The sequence below is a fragment of the Chaetodon trifascialis genome, chromosome 17 (genome assembly GCF_039877785.1).
Source record: "Chaetodon trifascialis isolate fChaTrf1 chromosome 17, fChaTrf1.hap1, whole genome shotgun sequence".
Lineage (NCBI taxonomy): Eukaryota > Metazoa > Chordata > Actinopteri > Chaetodontiformes > Chaetodontidae > Chaetodon > Chaetodon trifascialis.
This window is the reverse complement of record NC_092072.1, coordinates 5,635,136-5,654,893: the sequence shown is the minus strand read 5'-3', so window position 1 is coordinate 5,654,893 and position 19,758 is coordinate 5,635,136. Positions and strand designations below refer to the sequence as shown.

At 41.4% G+C, this 19,758-nt stretch overlaps 3 protein-coding genes across 6 annotated transcripts; all 3 read right to left on the bottom strand.

The window, feature by feature from the left end:
- Positions 1 to 1,008: 1,008 nt before the first annotated feature.
- Positions 1,009 to 8,275, bottom strand: eva1bb (eva-1 homolog Bb (C. elegans)). Its single transcript, XM_070984821.1, has 3 exons — positions 7,829 to 8,275; positions 3,746 to 3,899; positions 1,009 to 2,535 (listed from the first exon to the last, which is right to left on the bottom strand). Exons 2-3 carry the CDS (start codon positions 3,810 to 3,812, stop codon positions 2,117 to 2,119), a joined length of 486 nt encoding a protein of 161 aa, XP_070840922.1. The 5' UTR covers positions 3,813 to 3,899; positions 7,829 to 8,275; the 3' UTR covers positions 1,009 to 2,116.
- Positions 8,276 to 10,307: 2,032 nt separating this feature from the next.
- On the bottom strand, positions 10,308 to 12,155 carry lsm10 (LSM10, U7 small nuclear RNA associated). Its single transcript, XM_070984897.1, has 2 exons — positions 12,030 to 12,155; positions 10,308 to 11,424 (listed from the first exon to the last, which is right to left on the bottom strand). The coding sequence occupies exon 2, from the start codon at positions 11,384 to 11,386 to the stop codon at positions 10,973 to 10,975; it is 414 nt and encodes a 137-aa protein (XP_070840998.1). The 5' UTR covers positions 11,387 to 11,424; positions 12,030 to 12,155; the 3' UTR covers positions 10,308 to 10,972.
- A 570-nt stretch (positions 12,156 to 12,725) lies between these two features.
- oscp1a (organic solute carrier partner 1a) lies at positions 12,726 to 18,073 on the bottom strand. 4 transcript variants are annotated; one of them, XM_070984857.1, is made up of 11 exons: positions 17,746 to 18,073; positions 17,539 to 17,568; positions 16,676 to 16,830; positions 16,204 to 16,371; positions 15,944 to 16,024; positions 15,745 to 15,848; positions 14,708 to 14,836; positions 14,547 to 14,601; positions 13,454 to 13,599; positions 13,309 to 13,369; positions 12,726 to 13,159 (listed from the first exon to the last, which is right to left on the bottom strand). In XM_070984857.1, the coding sequence occupies exons 1-11, from the start codon at positions 17,861 to 17,863 to the stop codon at positions 13,037 to 13,039; spliced, it is 1,170 nt and encodes a 389-aa protein (XP_070840958.1). In that variant the 5' UTR covers positions 17,864 to 18,073; the 3' UTR covers positions 12,726 to 13,036. The 4 variants fall into 4 exon arrangements, with proteins under 4 accessions (XP_070840958.1, XP_070840959.1, XP_070840960.1 ...); XM_070984858.1 differs by having other exon boundaries at positions 17,752 to 18,073; XM_070984859.1 differs by lacking the exon at positions 17,539 to 17,568.
- Positions 18,074 to 19,758: the final 1,685 nt, after the last annotated feature.

Sequence of the window (19,758 nt, the reverse complement as noted above, 5' to 3'; positions counted from 1 at the left end):
TCTAAAACCAACAATCTCCAATTCAGCTGCTCAATGGACACTAAACACAAGTGCTCCACTTGTAACAGTCGGCCTTTTCATGGTCGGAGGAGGAAACTCCAGCCCACAGAAAATAGACCGTCTCCTGGGACATCACTTGGATCCACTTGGGGAAGCTCTGCATTGGTAAAATCTACAGTACGGCTGAGGTAAATGGCTCTTTCATAGACTCAGACAGACATGTTTTCAGCCCAGAGAGCTGCAGTGTTGGAGGTGAAACTGGGAGAGAAGGTACTGGGAACTGTGGAAAGGGAAACACAGGAAGTGATGGGGTCAGAGATGCATGTCAGCATAAAGGCTGGGAAAAGGGTTTCTGTGGGAAGCCCACTTCTCTGCTAAGATTAACCACAATGCAACATCCTCTGTGGGAGCAGTTTGACACTATGGCCGCAACTAATTACTGATTTCCTTTGTGACTGATGTACAGATTATTTTCTCCAGTGATCATTTGGCTTGAAAATGGAAATAAGTGAAAGGTCATAATTCTCGGAAAACAGAAATTTGTATAAGTGATTAATTATTTGTAGTTTACTGTCAATTATCACTGATTCAAATTTATCACATCAGGATTTGCTGTTTTTCTCTTTTGAATAATTGTAAATTTAACATTATTGCATCCAAAATCAAAACATATTCAATTTGCTGTGATATAAGACAAAAAAATAAGCAAATTTATAACATTTGAGGCTGGAACCAGAGAAAGTTTTGCATTTCTGCTTGAAAATGGCTGCGGGGCCCGACTATTTCTTGGGTGCGACCAGGGACTTCGTGGAGCACGCCCTGGTTGCCTAGCAACCTCATAAAGACACACTGAAATACCGGTAGATGCTAAGCTAATTATGCTAAGTCGACCAAACCGACAGTATCGATTGTCTCATCTAATTCTCAACAAGAAATCAAACAAGCAAATTGTTTGATGCACAAATAATCAGGCCAGTGCATCCAATGATAAATAAATGGCCAGTTGTTGATTTAAAAAGTGGTTAATGTTTTAATTATCTTTGTTGTAATAATACAGATGAAGCCAAATGTGACGGGTACAAAAATGTCTTCACAAGCAATATGATAAATCTATGGAGGACAAAAATGCACAATATTAAATCCATGAATAACATGAAGAAATAAATAATCAAACGAATAAATAGAGACCACACAAATTAAAGATTTTTAAAACTCAGCTCATTATTATATTTTGTCCTGCTTCTTTTCATTGATTGAATTTTTAAAATTTTTTTATTCCGGCAGGTCTTTTTTAGGACATTACCCAAACACTGTTCTAATTTGACACTTTTCAGTGAGGACAAATTGATGTTTATTGATCAATAAAGATGTGAAAAGAAGCAAAATAAAATAACATCTATAACACTGAGCTGAGGTTTAAAGACGTATTCAGTCATTTGAAGATGTGGATATTGTACATTTGTCTGTTTTTATTCATATGATCACTCACTTCACAATGTATTATGTATTTATGGACTGTAGGAAAGTTATTATGGGGTCAGGGGCTCAGAAAAGGGAGGATTATAATTTCTATTTTGGCTGAAAGTAGTTTGGTCTAGACTGAAAAATCTCAGCAACTATTTGATTATTGCCTTTATGTTTTGTACAAACATTCATGGCCCCCAGAGGATGAATCCTACTCACTTTGGTGACCTCCTGTTTTTAGTGCCTCTAGCAGGTCTAAGTTTTCACTATACCAGCGAAATATCTCGACATCTACGACATGGGTTGGCACAAAAACTGGTGCAGGCCTTCATTGTTCCCAAATGGAAAATCCTTTTGTGATCCTGTGATGTTCCTCTGGCGCCACCATGAGGTCAGCATGTGATGAACAGGAATCACTTTGCTGATCCCTTTGCTATGTAGCAAATGTTAACATACCAACAGGCCAAACTAAGTTGGCAGACATGGTTAACATTATATCTGAGTTATTTCCCCAAATCACTTTCATACAGTCCCTTATATTAATATTGAGCACTTTGGTTTGCCAAGGTGAAAATTTCTATCCAGTGCACAGTGCATCTCCTGCCCTGTGCAGTCTGTCGGAGGGGTTTTTAGGGCACAGTCAAAGCGTCTGTTAGTGGTAATGCACTCGTCCAATAGTCCCCGTCCCTGTGACCAGGATGTCCGGCTGCCCGTTCCTCCAGATCTCCCTGACGATTCGCTCCCTCTCCTCCAGACGTCGGGCCTTCTCCAGCTCCTCAGCTGACGCGAACACATTCACGCTCCTCAGAGTACCGTTAGACTGGCTGCTGCGATCACTCATGGGCCCCATTGTCATTTTAGGGATCTCAGCCTCCTCCACATCCTCCTCCGCGATACTCTCATCATCCTCTTCCTCGCTGGACTCCTTCAGCTGTCTCCTCTCGGGAGAAGGGGGAGGCCTGGGGTGGCGGCGAGTCCTGCAGGCGATGCCCGCCACCAGGAGGCACAGCGCCATGAGGAGGCCGAAACAGACGCCCATCATGAAGTAGAGGGCGAAGCTCTCTGGGTTTGCTGTGAGGGCAGAAACAGAAAGTAAACAGTAGAGAAAAACCATGTCAAAAAAAGTATGTTTGTGCTACTTTATACTTAATCTGCACTACATTTCACATTTCAGGGACATAGTAGCTGACATCTTACTTTTCATATTAACATTTTACATTAAAAAACATAATAAACTCATGAAATTAAAAGCTTTGTTTATAGTTTAATCAGTGGTTCCCAACATTTTGGCCCATTTTCAGATCCATCAGAGAGGCATTTCCCTCGTTTCCTTTAAATAACTGAGGCCCAACGAAGCAAAACTATCCAATGTTTTACAAAAACAACCAAAGATTTGAGAAAAATCCCAAAAATGAGCAAAAATTTATGTAGCAGAACTTTGTTTTTTTCTTGTTTCTCACTGCATTAATCATCTCAAGACCCCTCACATTCGTCTTGTGACCCTCTGGAGGGGCCTAACCCACATGCTGGTGAACTACCCCAGATTACAGAAAGTAGCTGAAATGATCACCACTAAAATTTTATTTACTGGTGTGTGTAGGTGCATCAGTATTAACAGTCTATATATCATCATACATCACTCACAGTGGCTGTTTTCTCCAGACTTTTACTTCTACTGGAGCTTTACATGAATGTATTGGTACTACATGATGAGTGTTTGCCTGACCCGAAAAAAAGACCAAAGTCAGTGCCGTCTGTCATTTAGCCTCAAGGTTTGAGCAGCAGAAATTCAGCAGTGTGAGCAGATAGACTGAGAAAGTGCAGCAGTGGTGAGAGCCAAAGAAAACAGGACACTGAAGTCCCCGGAACGGATTCAGGCTAGACGGTGAAATGAATCCTGAAAGCACGAAAGAAAAGTCTTCTGTTGGGATCTGCAGTGATTTCGAGCAGCAGTTTGAGCAGGAGGAGCAGCTACAGCGAGCAAGAAAACTGTGAACTGTTCCTTTAATATGAGGCAGACTTCTTCTTTAATCGAAGCAAATCTTTTTGTCACCTTTGGACAGAGCCCTTTGTGCTAAGCTAAGCTAACTGGCTGCTCGTGCTAGCTTTATATTTGCTGTACAGACATGAAAGTGACCTGAAGAAGTATTTTGCCAGAAAGATCAGAGGAAAGTTGGAAAGCAACATTTTGTGTGGCAAAATGTAGTTTTTTCTTATGTAACGTGGTGACCCATCGAGTCCTGAGCGCCAGGCCGGGAGCCACAGTCACACTGAGTTTTACCTTTGATGTGAGCGTAGGTCGCCATGCTGTTACTGAGCAGCTCCATATCTCTCTTAACAGGCTCCATCCTGATTCACTGTGGGCTCAGATATCTACCATCTCCAGGACTTTCTTCTACACCCTGAACCGCTGGACTGTCCACCAACAACAGATCCTGTCACAAGAAAAACACAAGCAGACAGTTGGTTTAGGATTAATGTTTCAATCTGACACAATATTCTTTGATGGAGGAACAAATAGTGTCACTTGTAAAGCCACTAGGGAAGTCTGAACTCCAGCAGATACCAGAACCCTGACAAAGTGTGTTCCCACCCATCATTCCCGTGATCTAAACTGGTGTCAGAGGTCAGGAGAGGCGAACATGTTGTTCCTCGTAAGTGTTTTACACTCAGGCCTGCGGTCAGGACGACGTGGGGCCCTCCGAGTCTGATAGGGATGTTTATATTTATGACATCAGTGCCTGAGGAGGCTCTTTTCCGGCATCCAGGAAATGCTTTTTTTTAGTCTTTCCCACAGAAGAAGTGACAAGACAGATTTCACACGTTCACCCAGACTGAATTATGTGTCCACTGGGAACTGGAAACTACAGCTCATAAAAGCTGTTGTTACAAAGTAAATTTTCATTGTCTTTTATTTTGAAATATCTGTGTTTTGAATGATGGAAACTTCTAACTAATGACTTTATTTTATGGGCTTCTGCTGGTGTTTAGCTTTTCTTCATAAATGCTTGATGGTTTACTTAAAAAAGTCAGTAAGGACACTAAAAAAGATGGATTTCTGTATGTGGACACAATTGTCCCACTAAAGAAGCAGAGGAGCCAGATACAAAACATCCAAGCTCACTGTGGATGGTGGTGAATCAGCTCCAGAGTCACCTCCGAAAACAATAACTATTTGGAGAGAAAAACACTTGTGATAAACGTCTGTTTGTGAAGTTTAATCGGTTGCGACATTCCAGTCGTAGTTTGACTGACGTGCATCAGTTCGAGTACTGCGTATGATTTCCTGTTAGTATAAAGTGGTTCAGTATGTTGATTCACTGTAGACAGCCTGCAAGAACAGTCACAATACCAACGCCAACACTGAGCTTTAGCAGGTGTGATGTTTGCTTTGTTCAGTGGGATCCATAATAACACATGTTAGCATGCTAATGTTTGCTCATTAACACTAACAACAAAGTGCAGCTGAGGCTTCACTTACAACCACAAATGTCACCCTCAGGGTGGTGCTGGAGCAGGGATTTCTCCCTTTGAGGGACAAAGCTAAGATGCAAAAGGATTTCCCAGGTTTCCTTAATTGACTAACTAACTAGTATTTTACCTCACAGCATGATCAGCAGTTTATAAGATTTTTTGAACTATTTCTTGCTAAAGAGATCTCACGGGCCAAGTCAAAGCTTGAGGTGGCCCAACTTTGGCCCCAAGGCCGTTCTTTGAGCAGCCCAGTGTCTGAGTTAATATCACCAGATGACCACAGTCATCAGGATTCATCCACTGAGAACCATGAATGTCTATACAGTATTTTACGACAGTCCATCAGGCATTTCACTGAACTGAACATTTTGACCTGATGGTGGCGCTACAGGAGCAGCCAGGGAATCACTAAGTTCATCGTTTCGTCTTGTGGGGAACATGAATGTTTGGACCGACTTCTTTGCCGATCCTGAGAGATATTTCTGTCCGGGCTGTGTGGCCAGCACTAACAGCAACGTGTGTCCAGAAACAATGCCGCTGGTTATTCTGGACAATCCACAGACCTCACTGGAACTACTTTCTACCGAAAAAATAGTCCCTATTTTTGTAATGTGGGTGAACCAATCCTTCAGGAGTGTGTGCGACTGAGGCTGAACTGGGGGATTTGGTATGAAGCCTGGTTGCAGATGGTCCCACGGTTACAGTAAAGCTTGATGTAAACATGATGACTGATATTTCCCACCCCCTCACATTCCCTGTCATTACAACAACAGTGTGCGTGGGAGCTCGATGTTTTTCTTTCTGGCGCTTTCTCTCCAGGGAGAACGAAATCATGCCCCTGCTCCAGTCGCTGCCGCTGGGGGCTCGAGTCTCTCCCGCCCTGATCTTTATCCTGGTCACTCTTGGCAGAGCCTGTACGCTGTCAAAGGCTTTCTTCTCTGTTTTGTTTGGGGGGCAGTTACAGCGATAGCCGTTTTGGTGTCTGACTCAGGGCCCGCTGACTCATGGGAACCGATGGGTCTCCACCAGCGCTGCCTTCTGTTTGGCATTTAACTCACTGACAGAACACGCACGACTCCATCTGCACCCTCCATTTGCAGCCCCCAGACCTTAACAACATAAGTGGGCAATTTAGTTTTCGGTTGAGCTGGTGTAAAGTCAAACTGTTTGTTTTAATTACCTTTACGCCCGATCAGAGCGATCAGGCTGTTCATCAGACTCCTTTATCACAATGCAGACATCACCCTCGTATCAGTGTTTAAAGAATAGTTTGACATTTTGGGATATATTCATTTTCTTGTTGAGAGTTGCAGCAGCCGTTTAGCTTAGCATAAAGATTGCAAACAGCCAGCTTGGCTCTGTCCAGAAGTAAAAAACAAAACAAAACAAAAAAAACACAGATCTAGAAACCACAAATTTACATGTTATATCTTGTTTGCATAAAAACACCAGTTTGTTGTTTTATGGGGGTTTTGTGCCAAGATGTTTCTTGCAGAGGGTGCCAGGCAGTTGCTCCTGACCAAGAGCTAGCTTAGCATGTCATAAAACGGCAAAATATAGTTTTTACACTTTGGTTTATATGTGGATTCAACGAACAAGATGTAACATGTTAATTAACAAGAGCTTCACTGGTTTTTAGGTGGATTTTTTACTGTTAGACAGAGCCAGGCTAGCTGTTCCCCCCCCCGTTTCCAGTCTCTGTGCTAAGCTAAGCTAACTGGCTGCTGGCTGTAACTTCACACTCAGAGAATGGTATCGATCATTGCTTCATCATTTTCTTAAGAGAAGAGGAACTAATTGCTTGTTTCCAACACAAAGCACAGTGTTTGAAAGCAAAATCAAGTTAAATTTTTCCTGATTCTCGTGCTCTTTGAACTCTCTCATGGTTTAAGATCCAGACACTAATTACTGGAAACTTCTTCAAACAAGTTAATTTCTATGGGAAACAGGCTGACAGCTCTTGTTTTAAGAACAGTTTTATGACCTAATCAGACTCTTTGCAGAGCCACAGTCGACTAATTATACAAACAACACGAATAAGTTTAACAAAATGGTATCCTCGCAGAAGCACGGCCACACTCCTCTTCTGTTTTCTCACTTGCAGAATAAAACTCTACATAAATTTTTACACAGAGCTCCAAAGAGCGACAGGCAGTTTGTGGTGAAGTTTGTCCGAGCTTGGAAGCACAACACAAATACCAAAGGGAGACAAATGTCCATTTTATGCAGCCACAATCCCCGGCAGACAGATTTAACACCTAACATTTCCAGACAAGTCCAATAACTTCTCGACTTAACTATACACATGCAAAGCCCGGCAGCTGCAGCTGTTTATGTAACCCCATAAAGTGCGCTGCTGTTCAACCCTCCAACACTTCCTGCTTAGATAATCCTATTTAAGTCAAAAGATGAAACCTGAAACATTTGAAAATAAGACGTGTTATTTTACAGTAGTCACACCTGCTTCCACTAATGTTTACAGTCTCTCAGGCGGGAGGTGACGTTAAAAATCATCAGCATCCAGCAGAGCAGAAAGAGAATTACAGACAGTATAAAAATACATGAAACAAGCTGCGTTTTCTCTGTGAGTTTATATTCAAAGTGTTGATGATTTGAGGAACGCAGTAGCTACTGCACCAATAAAGAAGTTTTATGGTCTGTTGGACTGTACAGAACAGGGTGCAGGCCCCACTAATAAACTTGTTTGTTGCCTTGTTTACTGACTGACAGCAGAGTAAATACAGTATATTGGGAAGATCCTTGTGAAAATGTTTCAAAATCTGAGTTTGTAAACAGCCAGAAAGTCCCTGTAATGTGCAATCAAAACATGATTTATGTGAAAATCAAATATATCTGAAGAGTAAAAGACAAACAGAAGACCATCACTCACCTCGGTCCTGGGTGAGAGCTGCACAGGTTTGACCAACACAAAGTTTCCACTGGGAGGCAAAGGGCTCAGATGCAGATCTGGACCTGGTCTGTCAGAAAACACTTGGATAAGATCCCATAATGTGGACAGAGACGCAGTGAGAGGCTGCCGAGGAGCTGATGTAGCTGCTGGACTGCCGGAGAGGGAGCAGCACTCCACTACGATCCACTCCCTGTCATCCTTTAGAGGAGGAGGACCTCACTCACACTGAGGAGGAGGTGTTTCCCTTTCCTGAGAGACAAGTGAACGCACCACTGGCATCTGACTCCAAAATAAAAGTCTCCAAATGCAGAGTCCTCACTTTCATAGAAATCCCCCTTTACTGGAGCTACTCTGCCTCTGTGCAGATGAGCCTCACTGCTGACCGGAGGGAGGCGATCTCTCCTCTGCCGGCCACAAACGCACCACAGTGAGCTCTGTTCACCGCTAAGCCAGGAGGGTGGAACAGGAAATAGCTCGTCGGCTGCTATGGGCGCAGGTCGCGGCACTTCGTGGATTAATTGAGCTCTTTGTATTTTAATCTCAGCGTTGAGGGAGGGGAGAAGCAAACAGTGGAGGGGCACCGAGGGGCTGTTGTTTGGTGGAAAGTGATCAATTAAATTTACTCCAGTATTGTAACTAAGTAGAATTATTGTTGCATTTTATGCCAGTTTACACTATATTTAATCATTTTAGCCCATGGTCCTCAATTGTTCTTATTCTTATAAGTAACATCGATAGTTAATTTGAATTACTTTATATACATTCAGCTAATTCAGCCCAGTGGTTCCCAACCTTGGGGTCAGGCCCCTCCTAAGAGTCACAAGATAAATCTGAGGGGCTGTGAGATGAACAACAGAAGAGGAAAGAGGAAAAAAATAATAATAATAAAGTTCAGCTACCCAAATTTGTTTTAATCTTTTTAAGCCTTTTCTCATTTGTTGTGAAATATTGGACATTTTCATTTCTTCAGTATCATTAAAGAGGAGGAGAAATGTCTCTTCGGTGGAGCTGAAAACAACTCATACACATCTTAAATGTCCCTGAAGGCATCACACACCAAAAATGTAGCGAAACACGAGTTTAATCTTTAACAATGTGTTGTATTTTTATTAGTTTAAAACAGGGGTGGGCAAACTGTTCCACAAAGGGCCGCTGTGGCTGCAGGTCTTCTTTCCAACCAAGCAGCAGCACACCAGACTTGACTCATTCAATCAACTGATCTCACTCTTCAGACAGATGATTGGTCAAACTGTGAGCTCTTGATTGGTTGGAAAGAAAACCTGCAGCCACAGCGGCCCTTTGTGGAACAGTTTGCCCACCCCTGGTTTAAAACGTTTATTTTATATAAAATCTAAATCTGTAAGGTGACAAGAAAGTAAAGCAGTCAAATAAATGAAATGTAGCAGCAGAGGAGAATCAAGTCACTTAAAACTAAAACATTCAAGTACCTCAGAATTCTACTTATGTACTTGTACTTTTGATGCTTTAAGTACATTTTGCTGATAATACTTATGCACTTTTACTTAGGTGCAGGATCTGAGCACTCCTTTGACCACTGCTGGAGTGTAAACCGGGTCATGTTCGGTATTGTAAAGGAATTGTTTATGCGGTCGAGCCTCTGTAAAGTGCTATTCTGAGTTTAGTGAGTGTTGATGTGGCACTTGGTCATGTTTTTAGCAAAGCAGTAAGCGGTCATTATGTGGGCTGCTGTCATTCAGACGCTCTCAAGGTTGGTTTTAAAGCAGTCGAGAGAAAAATATGTCCCTAAAAACACACTGAGGCCACAGCCAAAACAATGACCCAACCGCTGAGGGACATTCCTGTGTGCATACTGCTCTTAATTTACTGCAGTGTTTCAGTTGAAATGATACGGCTGGCGAAAGCGCTCCCATCTATCTACAGAGCCGGGTTTATCCACAGCGGCTGCCTCCGCCTGTGTTGTGTCAGGCCTGTCCTCTTCCTGACACTGTGTAGGAATAACATCACATCGCAAATTCCTCAAATTCCCAATCGTATTTGTGTATCGGGAGAACACTGGGACGGCAGTTTCCAAGCGAAACACTGTCTTCCTTTCACCCGCTCTGCTCGTTTCCATTGGCTGAGCGGCGTCCCGTCCTGCCCGGCTGGATGTCACAGGGGAGAGTGACAGCTCACTGATGCATGCAGAGGAGATGTTTGTGGGGTGGAAGCTGTGGAAACATGACTGCTTGTTTTTCCCTCCACCAGACTGGCACTGATCATGACTAATGTTTTTCTGCATATGGGCAGTTATTAACTTTGGGCTGGTTTCACACACACACACACACACACACACACACACACACACACACACACACACACACACACACACACACACACACACACACACACACACACACACACACACACAAACAGATGAGCTTTGTGGTGCGTGCCAGGAATACTGAGGAGGAAATACACTCTGGGCCACACCTGCACCCACTGTTAATTGTAATATGTTCCTTTTAATGTTAGAGAGGTTTAATTATGAGCATCTTTATTCAGAATTTCTCTACATTGTTCAAAATATGGTTCGTACCTAAACCTAAAACCAAATTACCCCCCAAAAAAGGCGCCTGCCTGATGTCAATATCAGAGCACATCTTCATCACTCTTCAAACAGAAGAATCAAAGGTGTGTAGAACTGCAACAGCTGAGCTGATTAACCGAATGTCAACTATTTTTATTATCGATGAACTGTTTCAGTCATTCTCTGGTTTTATAAATGTCAGACTTTACTGCTTTTCTGTTTCACATCACTGTAAGTTTTTTGGTCTAGACTGTTGGTCATACATGTCCTAAGATATCTGAAGACGTCATTGGGCTCCGGGAAAGTGTAACGGTAGGCCTGAGGTGAAAGTAACCACTATTTCACAATAAAAGGCGAGAAAAAGTCAGAAAAACAATGTTTGTGTATAACTGACTTTTGTTTTGATGCCTTGACTCATTCTGTGACTCCTCAGGTTGTAAACAGCTGAGTGAAACTTGTCCTCAAATCTGAGAAAAAAAAAAGAAAAATTACTTTTCACCTCCAAGTATTTTTGGACTTCTTGACGCTGCACAAGCAGTACCCAACAGAGTTTTGCATCCTTCTGTGAAAAAGAGTTATTTTTTCTTCTTGGCGTACTCATTTCTGCCTCCTCCATGACTGGCAAAGTTGTTTACTCTCTGGATCCTGGCCAGCTGGCTCTGGATGGTCTTCATTATGTCTATGTGGTCTGGGATGTGAACATAGCGAATGTTCCTGCCGGTGATAAACAGGTCCTGCAGCCGGGTGAGCTGACCCCGTCTGTCCCGGTACAGCACATTCTGCAGGCGTACGTTCATGAAGGCGTCCACGCTGACCACGCGGCCCCGCGCCGTGCTCTCGTTCTTCATGTCCACTGTGGTCACCTCGCCCTGCAGACCCTGCAGCAGGACCACCATGCTGTTTTCTGTGATTGCGCGCTCCCGGATGGAGCTGATGACTTCGGTTAGAACCGGACCCGACGGCGGAGATTCATTTCCCTGTGACTCCATGAAATCTGATGAAGAGGATCTCCAGAGGTCAGGGATCCCTGCAGACAGGAAGACGTTAGCTTTGTTATTTATTGATCATTGAAGTAAAACTGACACGAACAGAAACCAAAAACTTTGAAAAATGAAAACTTAACTTCTTCAGTATCATTCAAATGAAAATGTGAGAAGCACAACATGCTGTGCAGATTGACTGCTGTCATTTCTCACATACAGCCATGGACGAGGGCACACCTGCATTTAATAAAGCACGAATTACGAGTCCTTCAGCATCTCAGAGATGCACAATGACTGATGGAGCACGTAAGAAACTGAGCGGTGACTGCGGGAGGCAAACTTAAGCTCACTGACATTAATTCAGCTGTCAAATTAGCCACATATTGAACCTGTAACAGTCAAAAACAACAGGTTTCTTACAAAAACTGGTGGCGAGAGAAGAGAGGGTGTGAACGACAGTATTATGGAGAACACCACAAAGGATGCGTGTAATTATAGTTATTCATCTTCAGATCAAAATGTGGCCATTTTCATCATCAGACGCTAACAGAAGTTAGAGTTAGCAAGCTTCCCTGTTAGCTTTAGCAACACAGGCTCTAGAGACACATATTACACGGTTACTCTTACATGTACTGTGTGTTTGATTTACCTGCAGTAGTTAAGTCCTTATTTAGTCTGAAAACCGCTGACAATCTTTACAGGTGGCGTTAAACTGTTCAAACAACAAGTTAGTTTTCCCTCAAGAAGTCCAAACAAGGAAGCGCAGCGTAATGACGTCAGAACTTGCGTCGCAGGTTTGCTTCAACACGGAACAACACCGCCCTCTGCTGGCGGCTCCAGACAAAATTCATGAAGCGAATAATCACAATTATGATCAGAGGGATCATGAAAAACTGATAAAATATTAATAAAAACAAAAAAAGATGCGTGTATCATTAAGATTTCTAAAATCAATAAATACAAGGGATTAATGCAATCATGCATTAGTCAGACTGTATATTTACATACAGTATGTTTCTGCATGTACGTATCTCTAGACCCCACAGCAGGGCCAGTTGCATAAAAACAGATCTAAATCTAAACGGATAAAAATTAAAGATAAAAAAGATAGCTAAAAATACACCTAAATCTAAGTATCATCATCACCTTAAAAATGAATGATTAATAGAGAAATCAAATAAATAATAAGAAAATCTGACTCTCCTGGAATCCTGTCGAGACCCCAGCAACAGAGTGACTTATTCAAAATGTGTAAAAAGAAGCTCATTAACACCAAAATATGAATAAGTGGTTTATTGAAAACATAAAATTATTATATAGAAAATAGATTATCAAACATAGCAGTTTTACAATTTGTTGTCCATTCATGTGATACTTCTCCACCTGCTAGCAATTTAAAACATAGTTAAATTCAATAAAAAGTTGTTTTTTTTATTGTCTCACGACAGTCAGTACATATGTGCTACAGTATAAAGTCAGATTTACCTACTTCAGTGTTCAACAACCAAGTGTAGAACATCAACAACTGCATACATAACAGTTTGAATAGAAGTTCACAGTGACAGGTAATGTGATTTCACCTGAGATAACGAGTCTGGCATGAATCAGAGTTCTGCAGTACAACTGAAAACATCTCATTGAACCTACAGAGCAGGATCAGAGCTCGTCCATCATGGCCAGCAGGTCGTCTCCTTTGTTACTGTTGGTTTCTTCAGGCTGCTCCTCTCGTTCTGCAAACTCTCCGGCGATTCGGGCCAGCTCAGTCGCAGCCTGTTCATCCTGAATCAAACAAAAACCAAACATGTCAGCAGTACGCATGTTCATAATCTACAAATATCACATTTAATCTACTTATAATGATGTCTGATGCATTACAATTCATGTCACTCCAGTAATGTCATTACATGGAGCTTTTAACTCTACTGTACCTGCATCGCTTGAATATTTATCACTCCAAACAAGGACTCCTCAACTCCACCTGAAGCTCCCCTGTTAACCACAATAAAAGCCATATTTGTTGGAATTAATATGCTGTAACTGCAGACAAAGACCCAAGAAAAGAAGAGCACTCACGCCTCCTCCTCCTCTTGGTCTGTAGTAAACAGATTGATCCGAAAGCCAGTTTCAGCTTTGGGCAAGTCCTCGGACTTCATGCTGCCCATCAGGCGAGCCAGCAGGTTCAGCTCCTCTTTGGCCAGCAGGTTGGGAGTGTCATCTGTCTGCAGCAGGAAGGAGGTGCACAGAAAGATGGTCACAGCACAGTGTACTGTGCAGGGATGGAAAACGTATCCAGATCCTTTACCTTACCTTACCAAAAAGTACCACTTTGTAAAAATACTCAATTCCAACATTCAAAATCTTATTTAGTAAATGTACATAAGATTATCATCAAAATGTACATAAAGGTACTTATTACACAAAAATGGCACTTTGAGTGTTCTATTACTAAACATTATATTATTATATTATATTATCAGCACTGCTCCTCAGAGGAGCTACTTTTAACTACAGTTGGGTAGTTTAATTTTTAACAATGCATCATATTTAATAGGATGAACATACGGTTTGTATGTAAAATTGAACTGAACAACTGCGGTTAGACCAGCACCTGGCACGGTGTGTGTGAGTGTGTGTGAATGAGATAACATGAGATAAAAGCTCTATATAAATGCCGCTCTTTAGCACTTAAGGAGGGCTGCTTTGCATTTAGGTGAACCTGAACTTCAGCTGGTGGTTGAGCATATAGTCTGAACATCAATACTCTGTCCGTGCTGGAGGTGAACATAGGTTGCAGAAATCTTTCCCAAAGTGTCCAGACCTCTCCATAGGTTCTGGGGCCCATGGGAGCACATGATGCAGTTCATGTTTTCATAAAGCAGAGCTATTGATTTTAATGTGGGTGTACTGTTGCCTGAGGAATTGTGCAGAATATTACTGTATGTAGGGAAAATGAATATGTAATATGATGAATATACATAAATAAAAACAAAAACTTCAGAAGCAGAAAACACAAGCAGGACATTCCTGTCTCCTTCCAAGCCTTGTGACCCAAAACTAAATGCTTGTGACACTTCAAACAAAGGTTCTGGCTTTAGTGCCACCTGAGGCTAAGTCTGTTTATTAAATCATCTGTACCAGTCAGCAGAAGAAAAAGGCCTGTCATTACCTTGACAGAGGGAGCCTTGGATGTGTGTGTCTCCTCTGGATGATTCACAGTGTACCTTTAATTCATTGAACACACAGCAGTGTCATGTTCTAATCCACTTATTCAGTGGACTATTTTAAGTCAAAGCACATGTGGTGTGCTCGCATGCGGTTCATACACACATGTTCATGCCCAGTCTGGTGACTCTGTCTCCATGCAGGTCAAAAGATCCCTCTCTGATGGGGCTGGTGTAACTTCCTCCTGTGGGGAACTCACTTCGTCTCACTTCTCTGGCCTGACTGTCAAACGTCCTGTGGAAACAGGAAGCTGATGACAACACTCTGGAATATTGAGATATTTCCTACGAGCAGTCAGAAGAAATCTGAGATGCAAATTTAAGAATGTTTACCTTGCCATCTAAGATGTCTACAAGCCGCCACGTCTGGTGCTATTAATGATGGTCGAGTGTAAAATTGGCTGTGTAAATATGCCTAACAGTAAGGTTGGAAAAACAATTGGTGTCCATTGTCCATACTTCCCACTTACGCTGAGTGAATATAACTTTTTATTGCTATTAGCTTTTCTAGCTAATCACCTCTGTTAGATTCTGTAAGGTAACTTTCAACGAGAAATTATTTTGCTTCATCTTTTTCTGAGAAGCAAAAAGTCTCTAAGCTAATGTCAAAGTAACAAAATCTACAGCCATAGCGGTGCTTTGAGCTAAATGCTAACTGCCAATGATAGCAAGCTGGTGTTTAGCGTGCATAATGTTTGCTATGTTTAGCATCTTAACTTTGTTGTGTTAGCATGCTAACATTTCACTAATTGGCACCATTAGCTCCACTGGCACGTCAAAGTTTTCACTTTTCGCATATCAATTGAAATATCTCTACTAAATGGATTGCTACAGACATCAATGGTTCCCATAAATTCTCATGACTTTGGTGATCCATTGACTTCTCATCTTGCACTACCGTCATCATCATCATCATTTAAATTTATCCAGTACTTTGGTGTCTGACCAAATATCTGCAAAACTAACATTCCCATCAGTCTCAGCCATTTGTCCATTTGTCTGGACAAGTGGCTCTGGACGAAAAGTTAAGGAATCACCAAAGTTAGTACAATTCGTCCTGAGAGGAAGATGAATGTTGTCTGACAGCACTTTGTATGTCATCATCATCATTAGAGCACATGCTGTGGCTCATTAGCTGCCTACCTAATAAGCCCTGGAACATCTATCCCATGAGGCACTGGGCCTGATGGCGACAGGGCAAAGCGTCCGTTGGGATTCTGGACTTGACTTTTGAGGAAAAGTGACACCTAAGAGGAGGGAAAACATAAGAAAATGCTGATTGGAAAAAGGCTGTTATATTTTCATCTCACTTGAAAGACTGAGTAAGGAGGAGAGAACTCACGCGAACATGCATGTCTTGAAAAAATATGAGCAGTGTCTGTCTGAGAAGCTGAAATTCACCTTCTGATAAAGATGAGTAAACCTACAACAAGAACAAAGCCAGGATGTACATACAGTACAGACAATAACACTGGCAGCTAGACTAACTTACTCTACAGAACTGTATAAACTACTGCAATGTGTGGCAGCTGTGTTTGATTTGAACATTAAATAATGGTATATGATAAGTCAAGGTTGATTTAATGAGAGCTCTCAATATACCTCAATGATCTTCCTATGTGTCTCATCCACTTGGTTCACAACCACAGGAGTGTCTTTTACGAATTCCCTGATGGCGTCTATGTGATTGTAAGAGATGAGCAGCAAATCCTTTGGCCGTGGACAAAGGAAGACTTGGTATTTGAACGCCATGATCATCAGCTCATAAAGCTACACGAGGAAAAAAGAAAGATGATATGAACACACCTGTAATCAAACAACACTACTTTTGTGCTCCCATAATGACATGAAACTAGAATAAAAGCTGCAGAATTAAAAATGAGCACGTAAGAGTTGACTTAGTCTACTTTGAGGCTTGGCTCCTTTGAAGACTTGACTTTGAACAGTTTAAAAGATTAAAACCTCAAGACTTGACCTAGTACTATCCTGGAAACAACAAAAGTAGACAGGGTCAGGCAGGCCTATAGCTAAAATACTTTAATACTTTAACAACTTTAACTTATCTTGTACATACCCTGTCCATGCTGGCTGGGTTCAGCCTCATGATGGAGGCGTGCGCTAACCGAGTTAGCACGGTTTTCAGTGTCCTGTGAGAATACAGCTGCTGAGGTTTGAGAAGTTCATCTATTAAGGATTTGCTAAACATGGTCCGAACGATGTCATTCATAACTATGAATGGGGAAATAGACAGAAATAGAAATATGGTTAATTCTGACTGGGATTTGCTATTGAAACTTTTTGGTTCACATATAGGAAGAAGTAGCACAGACAAGCTTTGTTTTGTTAATGCAGCACAGACAGTACAGTACATGAAAATCAACGATAAAAATACATCTATAACACACATTGTCATTTAAATGTCGCTTAATCCACCAAATCACACAAATTCTTCTAGAGTCAGAAGCTGATGGCAGTTATGGCTACTCTGCTAAGCTAGTGACCATTAGCAAGAGTTTAGCTAGCTTAATTTCTCTGTCACATTTGGATTAGGCCTAGCTAATGCCTCATTTAGTTATGAGAATTAAAACTTAGAATTGAATTATCAACATGTTTATTTATCTTTGTTTTCATGCAGTACTACAATTAAAGTAAAATCAGTGAGCAAATTTAGTTTTAGCTAACTGGAGCTACCGTCCTGGCTAGCTAACACATATGTATAGTTTTACTGTAGTTAGCTGTGCAGTTGTCTGTCTCTCTGACAATTTTATGAAGTGTTTTCAGACAAATGTTGACATTTATATGGCATAATCATTTTTTATATCCATATTCATATAATCTCACATCTGACCTCAGTTTATTCTAATGAGCACTACAGTAATGGACACTACAGGGGCAGAAGGAGCTCACTAATGATAAACTGAAATATGGCATGGATACCTCTTTTCCGGTCATTTTCTGACCACACTCCTGCATGCGAGTTAGAAAGAAAAGAAGAAAATAGCCCTGTCATTTGTTGTGTTCCACATGAGAAATATGTGATGCACATGTTCAATTTACAAGCAGACAGGTACAGCTTGTCAGGTGAAGGGATGACTGGGAGCTAAACACATACACGTCGACCAAGCCTGTCAGGTCTCTAGCTACCTCTACCTTTCTCTGAATTGTCCTCAGACGTGTTGAGAGCTTGCAGGCGTTGGTCCAGTATGTAAAGCATCTCTCCACCAAGATTAATGATAACCAGAGGCAGAGTTCTCACAGACATCTTGCAACGACAAAGAAGGGATTAACCCTTGGGCAAAGGCTGGTGGAGAAGTAGGTGTTAGAAACAGTCGAGCCCCTTGCAGATCAAAAGCACTCTTGTTATTTCAGCGGCATTATCTGAGTGTTTCTTTCGTTAATTTCCACTTGCAACAAATTGTCCATGTTAAGTCTCGTCTGGTCATGCTTCTGTAGATAACCTGTGGCACTAAGATGCAACAGGTGGTCAGGAAGAGGATCAGCAGAGGCCAGACACAAGCTTATTGGCCAGGATAAGGATGATGTGACAGCACAGCACAACCAACCACAGAAGCTACAGCTACGGCATTTACAGCATGTTTTCACCCTTCAGTTTTAACAGATTACACAATGAGATACAGCTTACTAGTGAGCTTCAGATTGAAGTAACAAAATCTGTGTACCAGCATCTGTAAGTGTTTGTCCCTTTGTCCAATGTTGATGCCGAGCCAAGCTAACTGGCTTGACATGAGACATGAGAGTGGTGTCAAACTTCTTGTGACTCTCTGCAAGAAAGTGAAGCTTTCCAAAATTACAAACAACTACTTTGAGATTTATTTTATTTGTGATTAATAGGCTTAGCTGTGGGATGTATCTGCCTACACGGATATATGGATATTGCATACTGATATTTGTTGCAATCAAAGTGACTGCCCTCACAAATCTTAGTTGGAATAATATATTTTATGTTATTGATGACTTCTACATGCAGTGTATATAAAGGGTAGACAGAAATGACATGTGCATCTCCATGACTGTTCATGAAGCCACATTTTACTAACTGAAGTGTTATGATATGACCTGTTTCGCACTTTTACAATGCCCATGTCTTTGTCTCTTTCTTTCTCTCTCTCTCCCTCCCAGTCCAAATGCAAGATTAGAGAGTAGAAACATGTAAATGAAAGTTTATCTTTATGCTCACTGTCACTGCTGCTCACTCCAAGAGAGACAATTGCCTTTTTGTCACAGTCATGTCGACAGTCTCAGAGGCTCATGAAACATTTTACAAATTGAAAGTTGAGACAGAGATGTGAAAACATCTGGGCCAGCGAGCTAAACAGATCCTGACTGAGCTAATCAGACTATAGATTAGCCAACAAACCAATTATGGAGATCCATCATTGCCTCTGGCTTCTCTCTATGTAAGTCGAACCTAATATTGATAATTGCATTGTGCTGTATTTTATTAATCTAAGAATGTCTGATAAGATATTCAGCAAATATTTCATATCCATATTTAGCCAATTCTTCTGTTTTTATTTGCAGTTGTTAAATAATTATTGCATTTTTTTTTTCTAATGGTGAAATTTCCAAAGAAATATTCCAATTAGCAAGTATGCTGTCTTCCCCCATCAGGATAACTACGTGTTTGGGTTCAGGGACAGGTTTCAATGATAACCCAGTCCTTGATCCAAGATTTTATAACCTGAACTGGATGAAGTCTATACCTGATGAGACTCCATTATCCACTATCACCATTCCTGGAACACACGAAAGCTTGTCATTACATGGAGGACCACTTCTTATTTGTCATGTCTGGAACTTGGAGAAGCAGCTTCAAGTGGGACTACGGTATTTTGATGTGCATGCTGGGATTTGGTTATTTACCCAAGAACATATATATATCCGGGATAGTCGCTTCATGTTTTGGCAAAAAATTCAATTTGATGAAGTCCTGAAGATCATTTTCAGTTTCTTAGAAATCAACAGTAGTGAGACTGTGCTTTTGAAAGTGGAACTACATGGGTTTCACAAGATGAAAGTTGAAGAATTGCTGAAAAAACTGATTTCAAGGTTCAAGGATAAAATATGGACTGAATTATCAATACCAAACATGCAACAGGCAAGGGGAAAGATTGTTTTCCTCCAGAGTAAAGCCCT